General features: G+C 34.1%; 1 protein-coding gene across 3 annotated transcripts in view; it reads left to right on the top strand.

The window, feature by feature from the left end:
• The first annotated feature begins 1,897 nt into the window (after positions 1-1,897).
• Zir (dedicator of cytokinesis) overlaps positions 1,898-21,138 on the top strand; it is a 28,170-nt gene continuing 8,929 nt past the window's right edge. The window contains exons 1-24 of one of the 3 annotated variants that reach the window (XM_088242643.1): positions 1,898-2,069; positions 2,276-2,351; positions 3,025-3,185; positions 3,536-3,752; positions 4,681-5,015; positions 5,870-6,149; positions 7,240-7,426; positions 8,994-9,190; positions 10,990-11,170; positions 11,262-11,416; positions 11,503-11,621; positions 11,813-11,969; positions 12,219-12,407; positions 13,116-13,219; positions 13,304-13,472; positions 14,655-14,838; positions 15,628-15,787; positions 16,604-16,931; positions 18,151-18,231; positions 19,054-19,163; positions 19,282-19,463; positions 19,886-19,971; positions 20,053-20,229; positions 20,753-21,106. In XM_088242643.1, the coding sequence (XP_088098769.1) occupies positions 2,029-2,069; positions 2,276-2,351; positions 3,025-3,185; positions 3,536-3,752; positions 4,681-5,015; positions 5,870-6,149; positions 7,240-7,426; positions 8,994-9,190; positions 10,990-11,170; positions 11,262-11,416; positions 11,503-11,621; positions 11,813-11,969; positions 12,219-12,407; positions 13,116-13,219; positions 13,304-13,472; positions 14,655-14,838; positions 15,628-15,787; positions 16,604-16,931; positions 18,151-18,231; positions 19,054-19,163; positions 19,282-19,463; positions 19,886-19,971; positions 20,053-20,229; positions 20,753-21,106 (4,230 nt within the window). In that variant the 5' untranslated portion in view covers positions 1,898-2,028. Of the gene's footprint in view, positions 2,070-2,275; positions 2,352-3,024; positions 3,186-3,535; positions 3,753-4,680; positions 5,016-5,869; positions 6,150-7,239; positions 7,427-8,993; positions 9,191-10,989; positions 11,171-11,261; positions 11,417-11,502; positions 11,622-11,812; positions 11,970-12,218; positions 12,408-13,115; positions 13,220-13,303; positions 13,473-14,654; positions 14,839-15,627; positions 15,788-16,603; positions 16,932-18,150; positions 18,310-19,053; positions 19,164-19,281; positions 19,464-19,885; positions 19,972-20,052; positions 20,230-20,752; positions 21,107-21,138 lie in introns of those variants that run through there. The other 2 variants (XM_088242642.1, XM_088242644.1) reach the window with 2 other exon arrangements.

Here is a 21,138-nt window from a genome sequence, read left to right as displayed (position 1 = left end):
CACTGGTTGATAAATAGTTATTTATCTGAACATTTTGTTTCCTACTACTAGTAGGAAACAAAATCTTACTAAGATACGATTTAAAAAATGAGAGTAATGGATCTTTTATTCCCAAGGCATGTAATTAATATATGAGAATTTTATGATCTACTTTGTCAACGAACGTCAATCTGCTGACCATCCTCAAGTGCTTTGACAATAACCTGGGTATAATCTACCAGGTTAGAGGTGGTTGATCTGGCCCATGTGGTCGATGTGGTCAATGTGGTCGACCCATCATTTTGTAGCCTTCCAACACCTTTTTTGTTTACCCATGGTCTCCACTTAATTATTCTGCGTGTCCACCTGCCATCATTTCGCCTCTCCAAATGTCCTGTCCTGGGAAAATATGCTAAACATGAATTTTATTTTAGAATATTTAACACAGCTGGCATAAAAAAATAATCCCTCAGACGTACATAACAACATATTGCATGTGTTAGGTAATGTTTTTCTTTATTTACTCACCTACTTTAAGAAAGTTAAAAAACATGTGAATGAGAAGTAGGTAAAGCACCAACAACTGGTGAAATAAAAGGTGATTAATGAATTTATAACAACGGCACCAATAATAATTATACAATAATTAGAGAATAGGTACAAAATTGTTTTTAGCAGAAAAATGTTACTAAATGAACCAGTGCCCTAGTTTAGTTTCTTGAGATACAGTTCATTACCCGCACGATGTTTAATTTTCGGCCGTTTTTAAATAAGATTATCATCGTCATATGTAATAATAAATGTAATAAATTCACATAATATAAATATTATCTTTACAGTACCTAGTAAATTATGCCTACCTAAGCAAACATTGTAAATTGCATTTAATGGATTTGTTCATATAAGTAGGTAGGTACTGAATTAATTTGAGAAGACTAGCATTTTTTATATTCAAGTTGGCATAATCGATAAATTTATCGACAACTAATCATGACCCCCCCATCCCATAGTAAAAATAATAAACCACGCAGGCCGAAAACTTATAAAAATGGTACTATATCCTACATATTTTAATGTCCCTGATTTTAATCATTATTATTATTATTTATTCAACCAATCAACCAAAGGACTGGTTGATTGAAGTGCAAATGGGCAGGCCATGTCGATCGAATGTCTGATGATATATGGACAAAGCGCGTTTTCTAATGGAGACCGAGAAATACGGGGCCCCAAGGATGCCCACTCATAAGTTGGTCGGGATATTAGGTTTGCCGCCTTTGCCGGTAGACAATGGATGAGACCGGCGCAGAAATTGGAGAAGCGGAGAAGACAGGGGGAGGCCTATGTCCTGCAGTGGACCAACACGGCCTGATTATGCTCATGATTATTATTATGTTTGGATTGTTTTTACCCAGAAATATTTTATGATCCCTAGAATAGCATCTGAAGCGTAAAAGTTATCGTCTTTCCTAATTGAGATATGCTGCGTTCAGATTACCAATTCAGTGTCTTGTGTGCCATTAGTGAATAAAGAAGATGATGATACTTTTATGCATATAATTATAATTCTATGCTTATATGTATATTTGTATGTTTATAATATATTATTATGTTTGACTTCAAATAAGGTGTTGACAAAAATATTATTTAAAATGTTTTGTGAAGGTACCTACATGTAAAAACTTTTTTATAAATTAAATATAAATAAATTATAAATTAATATCCTGCTTTTAATGTATTTCTTTATGCTCATGGGAATCCACCTAGAAACCGGGGAATTATGGTACGAAAACTAACAAGATTCTAACAAGATATCATCGAATTAGCATACGAAATGCAGCCGATTTTAGTGCTGCCATCTATGATAAAAACGTTTAAACTAAGTTGTAAACAATTTGCCCAATTTGTAGCTAGCTTCATTCTAGTAAACAATTCTTTGACATTACTCATGTGCGAAAATGTCTGATTAATTTGTCGGTAGTTTTATACGGTTTTATTGCGTATTCGCGATGTTCTTTGTGCTAAATATATATTTAAAGTAACTTTAAAATGTTGGCCGCGCAAAAATCTTTTTCTCAAAAGCTTTCAAGGTAAAGTATAAAGTTTTACTGCCTCGCCCAGGTTCATCAAACCTGCAATGCGGGAGTCAATGAAGAATGTTTATGTATGTATGTCGTATACGAAAAGCATGATATATTATTTCCACGTTTGATTGTTAATGGTATGGCTGATTACGGATGTTTTATCTTCTTCCTAATACTAAACTTTCTTGTGTAATTTGTTGTTTTCCTTGTAGCTCTCACGGGGCAGAAGTACGGCGAACGATATCCTTCCAGACAAAATCTGGCAGTATATCCGGCTGTTCTTCTTCAGTAAGTATTCGCTATTGATTTTTATAATTTACTATTGTTTTCTTTTTGTATGCAACGGAGTATTATCTTAAGTAAAGTGCTAATCTTGTGCAAAACAACTGTTGTTTACGGAGTAATTTGTTTTCGCAGTAAGAAATATCGAGTTTTAATTTAATTATTTATCTATGTATATATTTTTTAAATTATGTAGTTTAGCTGTTTTTTATTATTATGAAATAGCATTTACATAAAAAAATAACTAGCTTTAAAATCAAAGTCAGCCTTAGCTTATTCGTCTTTCTTAGAAAACAAAACAAAATTTTTTGATTAATAAAATACAGATTTGAACGATCCTCTACACTGATATATTTTATAATACCTGAATAAATTAGCACCTTAAGCGTGAGACTGATTATCAAAATACACTAATAATGTAGCAGCAATGCGGGGCTTTATGCACCATTAGGTGCAGATGAGGGAATGATGATTATATACCATCAAAATTATCAGATTAGAAATTAGATGCTTAACTAATATTTTCACTAAGAAGTTACTTTGAAAAAAGTGTCAAAATAAAATAAATGTACATAATGATGATCGACCCTAAACTAGTAAATGCAAAATAAAATAATTCTGTGTGTTGGTTTTTTAAATTGAGTAATCTCTTGTTAATATGTTTTGTTTCCTCAATCAGATGTCTCTCAGTGATATGGTGGAGCCCCCCGACTGGGAGGAGCTGTCGACCCGCCTCGTGACGGACAGGGACCCCCTTTGCTACCCTCCGCACGACCTCGAAGTTAACATTGTGCCCCGTAGGATTAGGACAGTCAAGCATGTTATGCCTGAAGAAGATCTGTAAGTCCTGTCAAATGTTATTGATATGTATTTATTCATTTATATTTTACATTATTGTACTAAGGTGCAAATTATGAATATGTTCCTGACTAGCTCGGAATTTTCCGTGTTAAATCAAGACTAATTTTTGTTGAAACATGCATTGATTAATATGTAGAGTATCGATTCCTTTTTGTAGATGACCATTTTGCATTGTATTGCTGTAATGTGTATTAATTTTTTTTATATGTCGTTATTAATCAATCAAAATTTTAAGAGAATTCATTAAAATTTGCAAGCCATTTTACTAATTTGTACTTTTCAATTAGTTTTTAACAAAATTGAGTATTCGTACGTGTTTAAATTTTCAGGTGTGATGTTCCGCTGCATGTCCGAGAGTGTGTTCGTTGCCACACTTCAGATTGGATAGCGGTTGACTACCACTACCGTAACTTCTCAGGATCAAGTCTATCCCGCGAGCGACTAAATGAGAGACATGCTCTGATGCAGAGTATTCCCCGACAAGATTATGAAGTTGACATCGACCCACAACTTGTGTCTACCCCGAGTGAAGAACTAACATTACAAGTTAGTGTATATAGTTAGTGTTAGTGTATAGTGTATATTATCCATAAGGATAAGATTCAAAAACAAAAATGGACAAAGTATTATTATTTATTTTTGCGTCTAACGCTATCCATAATTTTTTTTTTCTCTATTTGCATTACACTTGCTTGTGTGTACTCCTAGATCAATGGTTCTTAACCGTTTCAAAGTCGCGATGCAGTAATCAAACAGTCAAAAAACAATATCTTTCTGAAACAAACACTTTCATTTCTCAAAATTGAAAATCACCAAACCTTATGAATCGCGATCCATTGAATGCGGTTTTCGGCACTGTTGTTGGCAATGCCAACAATGTTTTTTGACGACTGATATTAATTTCTTTATTCAAAAATTAGTATGAAAAATCCATTTTAGACCCCAAAGTCCACAATAACAAGGAAAATAAGGCAAATCTGCTTGAAGATTTTGAAGCGCAAATCTCAGCTCCGGTACTCAACGGGTGCCGAAATTGAAAGCTGAGATTGACACTCTGAAATTCGAACTGTTAAAGCAATGCCAATATGTTCTATATATTTAGATTTGCCTTTAAAAAATGCTGTGACTTTTTTGAAAAGAAAATGCCACTGTTTGAAAACGGCTCCGTTCAAATAAATGCTAGTGTAAGCGTGTCATACAGCACCAAGGGGGTAAATCGTAAAGCCAAAATAATGTTAAAAAAATTAACGTATGATAGTTTAAAAAAAATATATATTTACATACTTCTTCAAATCAGTTTTTTTTTTTAGTTATGATACTGTTTTATCGGATGTGCGATATGTAGTTAGTGGAATGAACAATGATTTTGTTAAAATTTATTTAATCAAATGCCACTATGTGGCACTAAACTGAATCATAAATATCTGTTTTACCGTTCTTTAAACATCATCCATAAATTTTATTATACTTCCAGGGTTACTCCCAACCGTCGAGTGGGCGGCAGTCCGTGTCGTCTGTCTCCTCCGCCTCCTCTGGCAACGACACCCTCACCCCACGGGGCTCCTGGGCTAGCCTGGACCTGCGCAGCTCGTCTTCCGACCCGCTGCTGCCCGACCTGCTGGAACGCCGCGCCCCGGAGCAGCTAGACCAGCTCAATGCGGCACGGCGCATGGACGGCCGCAAGGGCGGGCTGCTCGGCCTCTACGCCGCCTACGTGGACGACGAGGACTGCGTGGAAAGGAGGGCGCAGGCCGAGGCGCCCAGCGAGTTCGTGGGACATCGAATCCTCGTCAAGTGCTTGCAACTGAGGTAGTTATTTGAAGAAATATTACATTTTAGAAAAGGAAATTTGGAAGTCCCGGTGTTTACACGGCTTATGACTTGTCATTGGCTGGTTAATGAGTAAATATGTTGTTCTTAGTTACTCCCTAGGAAGCAAAATCCAGTCTTTGTCTACAAACTTTTGGACAAACTCAAAATATTGTAAATCCATAGTAGTTTTTGTTTCCTTTATTTAGGATTTAAATTAGGTCACTTTCATCTCATTAAAATTTGTTGAAATAAAATATGATTCAGTAAAAAATGGCTACGGGTTTGTAGTTAAAAAGACCCAAATAATGTACAGCAAATCCTGTCCTGACCATGTTCACTCTCTCTATTATTGGCAGAAGATGCAGAAGTTCACAAATATCCATATAATGTTTGTAAATATTAAATTTGGGTATAAAACATTATTTGAGTACATAACTGAGGATGGTGCTATCTGGAACTCAAGTCTATATTAAGAAATGCTGATTTTTCAACTCTTGTGTAATGCCAATACTCCTCTGTGGATTGTGAATCCTGGCACCTCACTTGAACTCAAAACACCAAACTTCTGAGAGTAATTGCTCGAGGAGACTATTGGGTATAAGGAGATTCCATTTCATTGAAGTCCGATTATGGCACAGCAGCCTCCTATGAGGATGCAGCGGTGAATCTGGCTTGAAAATGTGCTTTAGATGCCTCAGTAAATCCTTCACTCAAATTGCCTCTTCTTCACTCACTTCGGATATTGTTTATATCAATATTTTATTTGTAATTAATTGTGTTTTGAATATAAAATCTCAAATTAATTGCTGCATTGCTGTTGCTTTATGTTGCTTTTTTCTTTAATATTCTAGACTGGACCTTGAAGTGGAACCAATATTTGCCTCAATGGCTCTGTATGATGCAAAAGAGAAAAAGAAAGTTTCAGAAAACTTTTACTTTGACATGAATTCAGAGTCTATTAAGCTGATGCTTGCTTCTCATATTCCTAAATGCGATGTATCCACCCTGAGTCGAAGTGCCGTATTCGATATCACGCATCCCACCGCTGACCTGTTCCTGGTCATTAGGCTTGAGAAGGTGCTACAGGGAGACATTACCGAGTGTGTAGAGCCCTATATAAAGGAAGATAAGGTAAGTGTTTATGGAGTTTGTGGTCAATTAGTAAAATTCTATAATTATGTTTATTGGATATTATATACAAAAATAAATCTGTTTTAATTCTACATTATTAGTTCAAGACAAAAAATATTTTTGAGGCATTTCATTTGCAAATACAGCAAACTTTTTTAATGATTGTATTAATTGTAAGACTTTCATTCAGCCGTTTTTTTTCCGAAATTCGAGGCCATATTGTAAAAACTGATTATACATTTATGATTCAAAATATTATCCATCGCTGGCCACTACTTTCTCCCATCTTTCAGATAACGTACGAATCCCACATTGATAAAATTGATCATCTCTTGAAGCGATCCATGAATCGATCTAATTATTTTACTTCTCCATACGACCAGAAGTGCTGGTCAGCCAGGCCGCGTGTCATTGATCAAAACAAGTGATATTCAGAGGGAGCAACGTCTGGAGAATATGGCGGGTGGGGTAGGACTTCCTATTTCAATGTTTCCAAGTATGCCTTGACCACATTCGCAACATGGGGTCGAGCATTGTTATGCTGCAAAATCACTTTATCAAGTCTCTCGTTGTATTATTTATTATTATTTTATTTTTACACCACAACAGGCCAGGAGGCCCAATTACAGTGGTGAATACCATCACAGAACACCCAGGCTTGAGAAAAATCACATTCTAATTTTTGTGTTCTCACCGGAAATCGAACTCGGAACTTTCCGTGCGTGAGTCAAGCATCTTGACCACTACACCACGGAGGCCGCCGTTTATCTTTCAATGCTCTGCTCAAATGCTTTATTGTGTTTGAAAATATTCGCCTGTAATTTTTTCACTCGGTCCATCAAATAATGCCTCCAATTCTGCATCTTCGAAAATCTTCTCTCTTCCACCACTAACTCGTTCAGTCCATTTAGTTACAAATAAATACTCATTTTATAATCTTACACATATCCTGCTATTTAGGATTTTAGGTAAATCTGTAAAGACCGCATTTATCGTCTATTTTACATAGATATAATTATTTTTTTTAATTTAAGATGACAAAAATTTCGATGTTGAATTCAGAGAACCTAAATATGTATTATTTTTTCAGAATAGGGATAAGGTGAAAGCAGGTGCAATAGCGGCTTGTGAACGTCTTGGGAAGTACCGAATGCCCTTTGCTTGGACCGCCATATACCTGATGGGAGTTATCAGTGGATCCAACAGCCTGGAGAGGGAACTTTCTACTGGCTCTGAGAGAGATTCCATAACTTCCACATCACAAAGCAACAGTCTAGGTATTTAGCTTCCTTATTATTTTTATGCCTCTCATATTATGTGTAGTGACTTTTACCAAGTTTTATGTAATGTGGAAATTTAAATATAAACACTGATATTTTCAAATCTATATGTAAAATTGTAAATAACCCACTTATAGGAAATGGGAATTAAAATATGGTAGAGCGGAGTTTGAACCTCTGATCTGTAAGTCTTTTACTTAAAAGTGCCCACACCTTTCCTGAAACTTATCATAAAAACTGGTATCTTTCTTCAGTTTCGCATATTCACTATGAATTTTTTTCAACTTATTTATCAAAAAATGTATATTTCTTTACAATCAAACCGCAAAAATAACAAATTATGTAATCTAAAAGCTTTTATTATACCCCTCACTGCAGTTTTGTCAATTTGTGATCAATTAAATACTCATGTCAGTACTTTATTTATTTACACATTTTATCAAAACACAATTTTACGTTCACTTTGCCCAGCTAACAAGGGTACAAACCCCGTTCCAAGCTAGGCAATTACATTCTAATATATAATAATAGTTAACAAATTAATAGAGAGCACAGACAAATAAAATATAAACTTATTCGTATACACATTTTGATACATATACATACACAGATACGTATATATATATATACACACATATACACACACACATACATACATTCATAAAAACATAGACAATTTACCATACCAGTAGCCATCTATTAATATATATTTTTTAATTATTTCTTATTTTCATATTTTATTTTTGACATCCAGTAAGAATCTGCAATCCGTGGCATGCATCAACTTTTCTGACTCCCTATGACCAATGTCATGAAAGAGCGAGGTCAACACCTACCGCAACTTTACGACACTCCCGTCTTTCCACGATTCTGGCAAAAGGTTATGAACCTTTTTGCCTAAGTAATAGTGTTGTCTCGATGCCAGAACAGTGTTGACCCCTTCACTTAGTATCAGATCCCTATTAGAATATCTTTTATTATGGTTGTGGTTGTCGCTTGGGTAAATGTCTCTATTTATATGTGTACTGTTACCATATTCTAGTTTTCTGTATATAAACAATGACACAAAACTCCTATACAGATAGGAAATATTAAATAAAGTAGGCCATAATATTGAAATTAGCAGTGTTAATTTCATGATTATGGAATTAATCATTTGGTGACATGTATCTTCATACAGCTTCGGCTTCGAGAGTTAGGTTATCCTTCAAAATAATTGTAATAATCTAATAGTAGTGGATTTTTATTATTACATCATACAAGTAAATAAACAGTTTTTGCTACTGTTAATGTAGTTGAAATTTGGTCGTGAAGAAGAATGACAATATCCAAAATAAGCCCTCCATATAATTTGCCCAAATTCACAGTGAAAGAGGCAATGAAAGCAGTAGAGTTAAATTCAATTAAAATCATGGTTAATGAAATTGCAATTGAAAATAAATTAACCTAATCAATTTTTAACAATAAATAATAAGTCCATTAATACATGCCCTCAAACAACAAACGAAAAACAATTTGCGGCTTCCATGACTTGTTTTAATTCCTCGCTTCTGTGTATTTCCAGACCGCAAGACATCCACTGGCAGCCTGGAGCAGCTGCGGCGTGCGGGAGCAGGGGCAGGGGGCTCCCTGTGCCGGAGGGGGTCCCTGGAGAGAAGGGCCCTGCAGGCGCACCACCAAGACAAGGGCCACGAAGACCTCTCCCACAGCCTCAGCACCTTCAAGCCCATCACCATCACCGTGTCAAACTTCTTCAAACAGGTCAGACATTTTAACAGACATTATTAATTTTCTAAATGATTACACATAAAATACCATTGTTTGTAATAAAAAATAAATACATAAATTTTATTATTTATTTATTCTTTAACTAGTACATACATACGTAATTTTATGAATGTCCTAATACTATTATTAAAATTCATAAACTTTTTTTTTCTTACCGACCCGTTTAGGAGCTACACTAGCTTCCTTATCTAGATATAATTTACTAATTATTAAGGTCGGCCTTGTGGTGTAGTGGTAAGCGCGTTTGCCTATCATGCAAGAGGTCTCGTGTTCGATTCCCAACATGTTGACATGAAATATTTATTTTATAAGATGTTTTTCACTAAAATATTTTATAGTCCCTGGACTGGCACCTGAAGCGTGAGACTGATCATATTGCCTTCATGTTACAAGAAAAATGGTCAAGATACACTATGATGGATGCACCATGTGGGGAAAGGAAATTATGATGATATCTTGATAAGGAAACTTGTGTAGCTTTGAATGCGATCAGTAAAAATTAGAAAATAGGTGGTTATAACAAAAAATTAAAATTTCAATTATAATTAATAACCACAAAGTGCTTCAAATGTATAAATAAAATTATATGTCCTAATATTTACTTAGATCTAATTATCAATAAACTACATATAGATTATTAACTATCAATATCCCTGAATTATACACAAACACTTTTTAAGAACTAATTTATTTGCTATACATATATTTTTTCAACCTAGATTTAAATAAAATTATGTTATTTTTTTCTCTTATTTCTACTGGTATTTTCACATACATATATATGTACAGGTCGGTACCTCAACAAATTCTGTGATTTTGCCTTTTTACAAAATGGTAACCTTAGTTTATTTTTATTATTTGTTAGATTTTCATGTTCACATTGTTTTTAGTTAAGAGTAATATCCTTTAATTATTTTTTTTAATAAAAAATATTACATTAAAAATATTAACGCTCAAACACAATATCACTAGCCTGTTGAGTTTCAGCGCTTTTAGATCACAATAATTGAAATGCAATTTTTTTCTAGTGTTCTGTGCTATTATATTTATTCACCTGGGCTGGTATTCCAAATGCTCTCGTGGCCGTATTATCGAGGCACGAGAAAAACTGTTTTCTCGTGCCACGAGAGTGGTTCAGAATAGCAACCCCTGTTGTGCAAATATATATATGTATGTACATTTTAAAAATATTTTATTGTGTAATTTGTATTTTTGACAACTTAAATGATTACATCATGGGCCATTTATTAGACCAGAATCAATGTAATATGTCAGTAAACTGAAAAAAAAATCAGTGATTATTTCCGATGATTTGTTTATTTTTTGTGATCAGTTCTCGTATTGGCACACTAGGCCCGCTGTAAATGAGCATATTACAATTTGTAGCGGTTCTTAAGACACACATATTTTGTTAATGATTTTACTGTTTTACATTAATTATTACAATGTAAATCCATAAATAATAAACTTTTTATAAATTGGTATAATTAAGTAAATACAATTACTTAAAATTAAATTATAAACAAACATATACACTGTCTAGCCTCAATAGGTATAGTAAACACCTGTTCTGAGTTTCTGTTCTGTTCTGTTTTTATATAATACAGCATGTTTAGTTTTAGTAATGTCTGGAGACAATTAAGTATGGAAATCTTTTGAAGAATGAAATAATATTTAACTAAATTATGTATTAACGAACTCAGGTTTCTGCAACTTAATAACTGAATCTCAATTTTGAGTTTTTCCCATTTTCATTTGTATCATGATTATAGGAAAGTGATAAACTGCGAGATGAAGATTTGTACAAATTTCTCCCAGAGTTAAAAAGGCCCTCTTCAGTTATGAAAAAATTAAAGAACATCACCGGAGTCTTAAAACTAGATATTTCTCCTTGTTCGGAGGACATTGATAATGGCCTCACCCCAGAATTGGCACGACTACACCCCTATGCAGGTGAGATTTATAATAATGTGTACAATTAACCAATGTCATTTCGAATTAATTCAGAATATTTAGTTTTAAATACATTTTCATTTTATTTCAGAAAATGCGAACAAACCTTGCAAGGAAATTCTACCATTTCCTTTGGTTCCTATGATGATTCCTCACTACCAATATAGGAATCTGCTTTATATTTATCCAAAGGATCTAAATTTCACTGCATTCGCATCCAGAACAGGATCTGCAAGGAACATAGCCGTGTGTACTTATTATTATTATTATCATTCATTGATATTGCATTTTTTGATGAATAACTCATTTAATTTTCAACAATATTTTTTCAGGTTCGAATACAACTAATGTCTGGTGAGGACCAATCTCAAGCCCTTAATGCCATTTTTGGTCGGAGCTCTTGTTTAGAATTTACTTCGGAGGCATTCACTACAGTTACCTATCACAATAAGTAAGTACAAATTATTTTCTTTCTTTCTTCTTACTATACCAATTTACAACCCAGATGAAGGACACTACAGTGTGATCGGAATGCCAACAAGAAATGCATTAAGCAAAACTGATATACCTAGTCCTGTCATAAATACTCACAACACAATCATGTTTCATTATTATTTTTTATTTGCTTTTGTTTAATTACAGGTGTCCATCGTTTTATGATGAAATAAAAATCAAACTCCCAGCCAATTTGGGTGATCATCATCACCTTCTCTTTACATTCTATCACATCTCCTGCCAACGAAAACCTGTTACAGCACCTGAGCTGGAAAAAACTATTGAGACTACAGTTGGCTACTCGGTAAGTTTGTGCTTGGAGTCATGTATATATAAAAAAATTATGATATCATGCATTTTTTTGTTTATCCAGAATTAAAAGATTTATTGATTTACAATTGTCATGTTATGCACTTTATCTGGCACTGTAAATTGTGTGTATGTGCACTGAAAACCTCCTAAATTATTGCACGCAAGTCGAGTTGTGTATTTAATATATTTTATCAAATTGTGCACATTCATAAATAATACTTTTACTATGTATTTATTCCAGTGGCTACCAATGTGCCGTTCCGGTAGATTGACAACTGGAGAATTCAATCTCCCTGTGATGCTAGAGGCACCACCACCAAACTACTCTTTCATATTCCCAGAAGTTCTCTTACCAGGAACCAAATGGATCGATAATCACCGCCCAATATTCACCATATCTCTCGATCCAATATCATCCGTCAACCCAATGGTAGATTGTTTTATTTTTTATACATATTGCAGTACATTTCATTTTGGTTGGGAAATATTTTGTAGTGATAAACACAATGTCGATAGAAATGCAACATCTTAAGGAGAGGCAATCGCACGTGATTTAGGTATTTCATAGGATGCACAAAAGCATGTTTTTTGTAAGTATATGTATCTACAATAATACCCCAAGCGATGCAGCTTCTGTCTGGCTCCAATGTTTATCTCAGACTAAATTTTTAAAGATTAGTTTACATTCTACATAAAGTAAAATTATTCACTGAGTTCAGTCTACAATTTTTTAAAAACAAAAGTTCTTCATATTATTAGCTTTAGCAATAACAAAAAAATTTAAAGACTTTTAGAAATCGCGCCTATGGCTAAGATCACTTTTAGCATTTTTGCCTATATTTGATATGATATAATATCCGTGTTCATGTTTTAGATATAGAAATAATAATTGAAATAATGTTTATAGTAAACTTTTCTTCTTTTTCTTAGCAAATATATATTTTTTTAATTTTAAAACACCCGCAGTATACCTTGTTTGCCTATTTTCCACCCGTAAGAATTAAAAAAGGCATGGCAAGCGATGATGTAATAGTCAGTAATTCTAACCTCAATATCCTTCTTTATTATTTATCATAATATTAAGTACATTTTTTTCTTTTATTTTGATTTATTTTAAGAATATTTGTTTATTTTTAAGGATTCTCATATGGAACGTTTTATAATGGCTTGTGATGCCGTTCAAGGAGGTGTTATTCCACCGCGTATTGGCCTTAGTAATATGGAAGCAGAATTGAGGAACAGGTAAATAAATATAATTGTATAATTTTCACTTTAAAATTGATTATAATTTCACTTTTCTGTCTTTTAATTGTTTTTGTGTTTCAGCATTATCGATCTTCCAAATACTGGAATCGAAGCTCTTGTAAAAAGTTTACCAGTTCTGTTGGACAAGCTGATATTGATGCTTGTTATGCCACCATTCCTAAACGGACAACAACTTAACATAGCGCAAGATGTCTTCTGCTGCCTTTCACAAATCTTTTCCAATTTGACGGTAAAATATTGATTACATTAATGGTTTTCATTGCTAATTTATAAGTCTATGTCTGGGCGGATGAAGAAGTCTACCTCGTGGTGTAGTGGTTGGCGTGTTCCCCTACCATGCTTCAGGTCCTGGGTTTGATTCCTGGGAGGGGGGTCTACATGAAATATTTGTTAATTTATTTCATATAAATATTTATTTTAGGGGAACCGATAACAAGGATACAAAGATAACAAAATAAAATAATTTATCTGATATACAACTTACCCTACTTGACCCCAACGACTGAACTGTACAAAAAAACACAACAGTTTGGCATAAAATACTCAGAAAATGAAGACAAAAAATTGTACACAAAATTGCATTGGGAAACATAAAAGATGATGACATAACATTAACCAAAAATGCTGACTTCCACAAATAGAATACCAGACAACAACAGTACTATCATATTAAAAAAGTAAATACAAACATAGGATTGCCAAAAATACTATACAATGGACTTAAACACTACAACGACTTTCCTTACTACTTGAAAAATTACATTGGAGACAAATTTAATATCAACCTGAAAAAGCACATGATGACTTCACTCAACAGATGAGACAACATGACTAGACCTTATAATATCGATGCTGGAAAGGCTATTTATTTTAAGCAACATCGCAGTTTTAATAACGACAGAACTAATTACATTAAATGACACGGGACTAGTAAAATATTTTCAATAAATAGGCGAATACACATGAAAATATGATTTACCCCGTCAATAGACGATGTTCTGAATAAGATATAATTTTTTTAAATGGCTCTCCTGTAAAGTTTGCAAAATGTCGCTTAAAGTAAATAGCCTTTCCAGTGTCGATATTTTTTATATAACGGATTTTAAAAATTATAAATAAATAAAAAAGATAATAAATAAAGTGGTTTTACACTTCAATATTTTATTGTCCCTTGACTGGCACTTCAAGCGTAAGACTGATCACCTTACCTTCTATGTAACAAAATTGATCATGATACGCTGTAATTGGAGTACCAATTCAGTGCCCTATGCACCACTTGGTGCGGATATTGAAACGACAATGATTTTTTTATTTCTAATATTGTACATAATAATATATTATATTTGTGTAGGCTTTTTTATACCATGTTAACCCAATTATATAAATATGTTTATACTTACCTTCTTTTCAGAATATGAGTGACGGCAGTACGTGTGACTCTCATGGGCGTAGTCCGCTGCTTGGTTCCTACGTTCAGTACCAGTGTCTCATTCCTCGACCTCCCTCTACCTCCCACTCCCACCCTTCACACGCCACCAGCTCTCCCATGCAACCTCACCTGCTCTCCACTCTGCAGATGGCCAGACACAAATCAGGTATAGTATAGATCCATACGACTTATATCATTTCGATGAATCACCAAATGTTTCGATAAAAAAAACATAGTTGTACAGGCAAAAATTCATTCTGTATTCAGGTGGATGATGAATAATGTTCTGTGTGTGAAATTGAACCAAAACCCTGAACGAGTGCTTTCGACTCGATGGCTGCTCGTAGGTTGACATGCTCGCCTACCTTGCTTGAGATCCCCACTTCAATTCCTAACAAAGTGGATGTGAAATATTGGTTTTAAAGGTGGTTAAAACTAAAGTATTTCTGGCACCTGATGTGTAAGATTGATCACCTTACCTTCTATATAATAAAAATGATCCGGATACGCTGCAACTAACACATTCGGGGACATTTTTCTCATGGGATACACTCATATGGACACATATAACTTGCCATCTTTTTCCCTTAGCATAGCACAGCATGGGACAAATGAATCCCGTTGAATAATCAACTTATTTGACTTGCATACGGGGACACTTTCATTGCACTGTTTTTCATAGTGACACAATATCTCCTTCCATATAATTACTTCAGTTTCACGTAGACTATAACCATCTTTTCACTACCAATATATTTTCAACTTGTGTAAATGGGAGACATGATTTTGACTACTATTTCAGGCATAACCGCAAACGAGTTTAAGTACCAATGCAGTGCCCTATGCCCCACTGGATGCGGATAGAAAATTAATTATGAAGTTTATTTTTTCCTTGAATTAATCAGTTCGATAAAATCTTTTTTAATTATCATTTATTTTAATCTTGTATATCTAGGTGAAATGTTTGAATGGTGCACAAACCTAGCAGCAAATAGCAGCACTGGAGTCACAAACCCTGCTGTTGGAGCTGCCTGTAAAGTATTGCACGAGGAACTATCTCTTCAGTGGGTAGTTGCTAGTGGCACAACCAAAGATCTGGCTATGCTAAATTCTTGGTAAATATTTTTTTCAAATGTACTATTTTTCACGATACCTATTAATGAAAGCAGTCAAACACCTTTTTGCATTCGCTTCGCGGTTCTAAAATGCCGAATAAAACTTGAAATCCTGGCGTGAAAAAATATTTGTTTATTTATTTTATTTTACAGAAATATACAGTCAACAATGATTAAATTATATAATAAATAAGGTTTGAAGACAGACCAGCCAAGCTTCTATATGAAAATCATCCATATTAAATTATGGTACATTTTTTAATGCGTACGCGCGTATGTATATATATGTGTGTAAAAGGGTGTCTTTGTGTGTATTTGTATGAGAGTAAGTGTGGTAAATATGGTCTGTAATTAGTTTCCTTAATGCGAATAACATTAAACTAGTCCATATTCACTGACAGATCTGTGAGGTGTACGAAGAACATGTGATCGTAGGGAAGTAATTCAAAGATAAGGAGATGAGTGAGACAGCTCAATAAAGGTCGTGTGATTGTGCACGGCGATGAATGAAGTGGGCATCCCCTTTTATAAATAGGGCGGCATGCTTTTGTGAAGAAGGAATACCAATGCTTGTGACAACTGCCTACAAAATGGTGGGAGTTACATAGAAAAGTAGTTTTAGGTCTTAAGATTTTTTCACAGTAATTTTTTGTTGAGCATGTACTTGTTTTCTTTTACCTGTCAAACGGAAATTTCTCTCTGGGTATACCTCTATTTTATGTTTAGCTTTGATTGTATGTACACTTTTTGGATACAATTACATGTCAATAACTATCCATAAACGTAAATTTTAATTCTTGTAATCCGTCTCTTTAGGACATTGTTTGAGCTGATGATCAAATCAATGGTAGAACAGCTCTGGTGGAATGGAACGCTAGAAGCACCTAGGAAAACGAGATTCTCTGACCAATACATGGATGATATTACAACCCTCGTCAGCAACATAACCTCGGAGATAATCTCTCGATACGGCAAGGATGGCAAGTTGACCCAGTCGCTAAATAACAGCCTGGCATTCTTTCTCTTCGACTTGCTCAGTATTGTGGATAGAGGCTTTGTGTTTGGACTTATCAGAACTTACTACAAACAAATGTCCGCCAAGATTGCTTCTCTGCCTGATGCAGTTCCACTGATTCATTACAAGGTAATTTTTTGATAAAACAATTTAAAGTTTTTTTTGTTGATTTTATCTTGTACATATTATGTGTTAACACAAACATTTCAACTGTTTTCACTACGACAACTGGTTTTGAAATGGTCTGTACGCTATTTTATGAGTTGTAGAGCTACAAAATCTGTCACTGTTATCAATATGTATCTTTTTGGGTGATTCTGTGTAAGTTAGATTTGTTCCAACGTTTCGGCTACCATTACAGGAGCCATCTTGAAGAATCCAACTTACACGGGATCACCCAAAAAAGGTACATATTGATTACAAAAACTGCTCTGGAAAAAAATAAATAAAAAGAGATTGGTATCATTTATCAATTGTTTGTAAAATCTACAAAATAAGACGACTGTGAGTCACAAATTAAATACAATGGAGCGGGCATTGTGTTGCAATATCAAAATAAATATTTGTGTTAGTTACTAAACCTGCCCCAACTAGTGTTTATTGTGATGCCGCACATGTATTTCTAAAGTGACAACTCGAAAATTGATGTTTTCAAATTATCACCATGTATGAGATAAAGAAATTATTCTCTATGAATCATTAAAAGCGTAGTAACTTAGCTTATAAAACCAACGGACAAATGGCGCTAGTGTCACTTTTATTGTTTCGCCTCACTTCTGCTGACTAGGCTTCAAAACTGTATTATTTTTAGTTACGTCATTTGCATAGATGAAACGTAAAACTTTCTTTTTCAAAATGTAGTTTTTGTGTAGCATTTAGAGACAACACATTTTTGTTGATAGAATTTATAATGAGTTATGAATAACACATTATTCGTATTGGTAACAAAACAAAACTAACTATACAAATGTCAAGCATTTAACAAAATCTAAATCGATGATGAAATTTACTTATTGGTGTATTATTTGATTACTGTGGTGTTTTACACTCGGAGTTTGTTATAAGAGAACAAGCTGTAAATAAAAAATGTTTTCTGGGCGTCATGAGACTTTTGAAAGATAATATTTATTTAATAAAGTCAATTCTTAGATAATACACCACTCACAACAGGAACAGCCGGTGATAACCGACTATTGCCTGCTAGTAATAAATTATTCTTGCAGTCTGGGAAAAGTACTAAAAAAACATTTATTGCATATTACTAAAAACGAAAATAATGGAGAATGTCATGTCAACAGTATTGTAAACAAAATGACTCGTTAAATGATATTGACCATACTATTTTCAGGTGGCCTTCCTGCGCATCGTGTGTTCCCACGAGCACTACATCTCTCTAAACCTGCCGTGCGGGACCCCGTACACCGGGCCTGTAAGTCCATCCAGCCCCTCCCCCTCTACCCACTCCTCCCACTCCGCCCACAGTCACTCATCCAATGTCTCGTATCAGGTAAGCAATCATCCAACTATTAACATTACACCACTCCCCTCCCCTAACTAGACAGAATTATATCGTAAAGGAGAGGATTTCCCACAAATGTATGTTTCTGTACTTGTTGTCGTACACATCTGCATGAATAATAATAAATTGTTAACGTCATAACATTTATTATAACAAAAACATTGCATCTGTGTTGATCAACCCATCTTTTCATTGCTCAAAAATATCTTAAAACAGATAAATACAACATGTTTGGATTCATATTTTGTTTGCATTCATTTTTATTAGAGGAGAAATCTTTTATTTGTTTATTTAGAAATACACCCTTTTGTATTCAAAATTTGAAATTGTCATTAGCATGAAACTTTTGAAACACGTTTCAATTTGTTTTATTTATTTTTAAGAAAGTTTAAGGTGACAGAGTAATGTTGGGATCTCTCAGATAATTTAACCAAATATCCGCTACCCTACCACTGAACCACTGAACTACAATCAAATTTAAATATACAATAAATCAGTTTATAGCTACATACTTACTTGTGGCTTATTGGTGTGTAATTATGAACTATAACTATCTACCTCATTAGCACAAATGAAAAATCATTTCTCATTTGTTAACATATTATTTTTACTTTATTTAACTCTCCTGTTGCATCATCTCATTTCATTATTATAATTCAATGAATTATTTGAATATTTTTCTTTGTTTGCAGTCATTATTAGTAAATAATATTTTCGACGCTTTTGTTTCAGTTAAGTGGTGGAGATCGTGGTTGTTTTTCCGAATTAAGTCCCGAATATAGACATCAACATTTCCTTGTTGGTCTTCTTTTGTCTGAGTTATCTACCGTTCTTGACATCCAGTAAGTACTCATTAACAAAATGTATTATCTGTAAATTTTACTAATTTGTCTAATAAAAATAAGGTGTATATTTTTACCTAAAGCACATACAATAATTATATTTTTTTATGATTAACAGGAGTCCGAAATTACAAGGCAAAGCTGTTTGCGCTGTACTTAATCTCCTGACATCCCATGATTCAGACAGTAGATTTTCTCAGCCTGAAGTGAAAGCTCGTGTGGCTGCATTATACATTCCACTGTTGGCCATAGTGATGGACACCTACCCGCAGTTGTATAGAGGATTTCTTCAAGGAAAGGGTAAATAAATATCATTGTCATCATCATTTCCCTTTCCGCTCCCTGGATGGAGCATATATGGTTGCCACGAAATTATTTTTAGCTCTTTTAATTTTTAACTATGACATACAAGACATGTTTGTGTACTTACTTTCATTTAATAAATTAACAAATTAGTTGCCTTACATTGGAAACGAAATTACAATTGTAATTTTCTGGAATGGTTTATAACCTATCTCTACAGGCTTTTAGAGAAGTTTACACCATTGATTCTACACTTTAATTAACATACAAACGTGTAAATCTTATTAATAATTTTAATTAATAAAAAGACATGTGTCTTTCAATTATCACGTGTAATTTTGCATGTAAAAATAATGAAATAATGTAACGTAACGAATGTAATGTAACTACATAATATTCCTTTTGGATTGCTATTACAGATCGGCTTCAATTAGGTGAAGATAATTTAAATATTTTACCTTATTCAGGACTCCCTTCTCCAACTGATACTTGTGAATATAAAAAGGTTTGTCGGTTTCTAACTTTTATTTATTTTCCTTTATTCATATGTTACATCTTTGGTAAATATTAAATTATTTTTTTGTAGACTCTCAGAGCCCACCTTAACAGTGAAACAACAAGAAATCTTCTCATGTGCTTTGTGTGGGTACTGAAGAGTGTAGATAAGGCGGCGATCACCAGGTGGTGTGGAGAATTACAACCAGGAAGGATTCACACGATGCTTCAAGTTCTCAGCCTTTGCTTCGCGTGCTTTGAATACAAGGTCATTTAATTTTTGTATTCTGCACATGTAACATAACGTCATCGCTCTAATATGTATAAATATGTATTCGCATTTTCATAATTTAGATTCACATATCAATATTCAAACTAATTTTAAATGTGATAAATATTTAATTTTGTGGTCGTACATAACGAAAGTGTTGAACACCAATAATTACTTACATTTTTTTGTAAAATATTTTTGTAGGAAATCAATTATTTGACGAGTTATTTTGCATAATTTTATGTTGTTTTTTTCTCAGAGTAATAATTCTCTAGAGAAGCCATTAAATTCTATCGCATAGAAAAAAAGCGTTCCAAATTTTTGGTTTGGTTTTTAGTTTAACAACAAACAAGTAATGGACGGTTTCAGTTAGCGCTCGCAATTCTCTACCCGAGTACCTACAGCCCGTGTATTGCAGTAATCTGTAGCTAATGTCGTGGACAATAATCGTAGAATGATTTATCTCTATATGGGCGACTATTAGGTTAATACTCTAAGGTTTTTCCATACTTTTTTACAGGGCAAGAAAGAGATTCAAAAATGCGCCCAGCAGAATGTACGTAAAACAACTGACATCAAATCTAGGTTGGAAGATGTCATCCTTGGACAGGGATCTGCTCGAAGTGAAATGATGTTAAGGCGAAAAGGATGCCACAGTACCATGAGTGGGGAGAAGCGAGAACGCTGGAGGAAGGAATGGGTCAGGGGAGGAACAGCTCCGTCTCCTTCCCCCGCCAACAACAGTACACTGGCCGCGTACCATCCCGCTCCCACCCCCTCCGCACACCTCCTCCTGCCCCCCGCACACCTGGAGGGAGCGTTGGCTGCTGATGTGTCCCTCACTGTACTGCATACACTGGAAACTATAGTGCAGGTACACTAAAACTCAACAATATTCTTGAATTA

This window comes from Micrasema longulum, unplaced genomic scaffold (genome assembly GCF_059751315.1).
Source record: "Micrasema longulum isolate JH-2025_06_02 unplaced genomic scaffold, ASM5975131v1 h1tg000147l, whole genome shotgun sequence".
NCBI classification, from domain to species: Eukaryota; Metazoa; Arthropoda; class Insecta; order Trichoptera; family Brachycentridae; genus Micrasema; species Micrasema longulum.
Note: the sequence above shows the minus strand (reverse complement) of the source record. Positions and strands in the feature narration are given on the sequence as shown.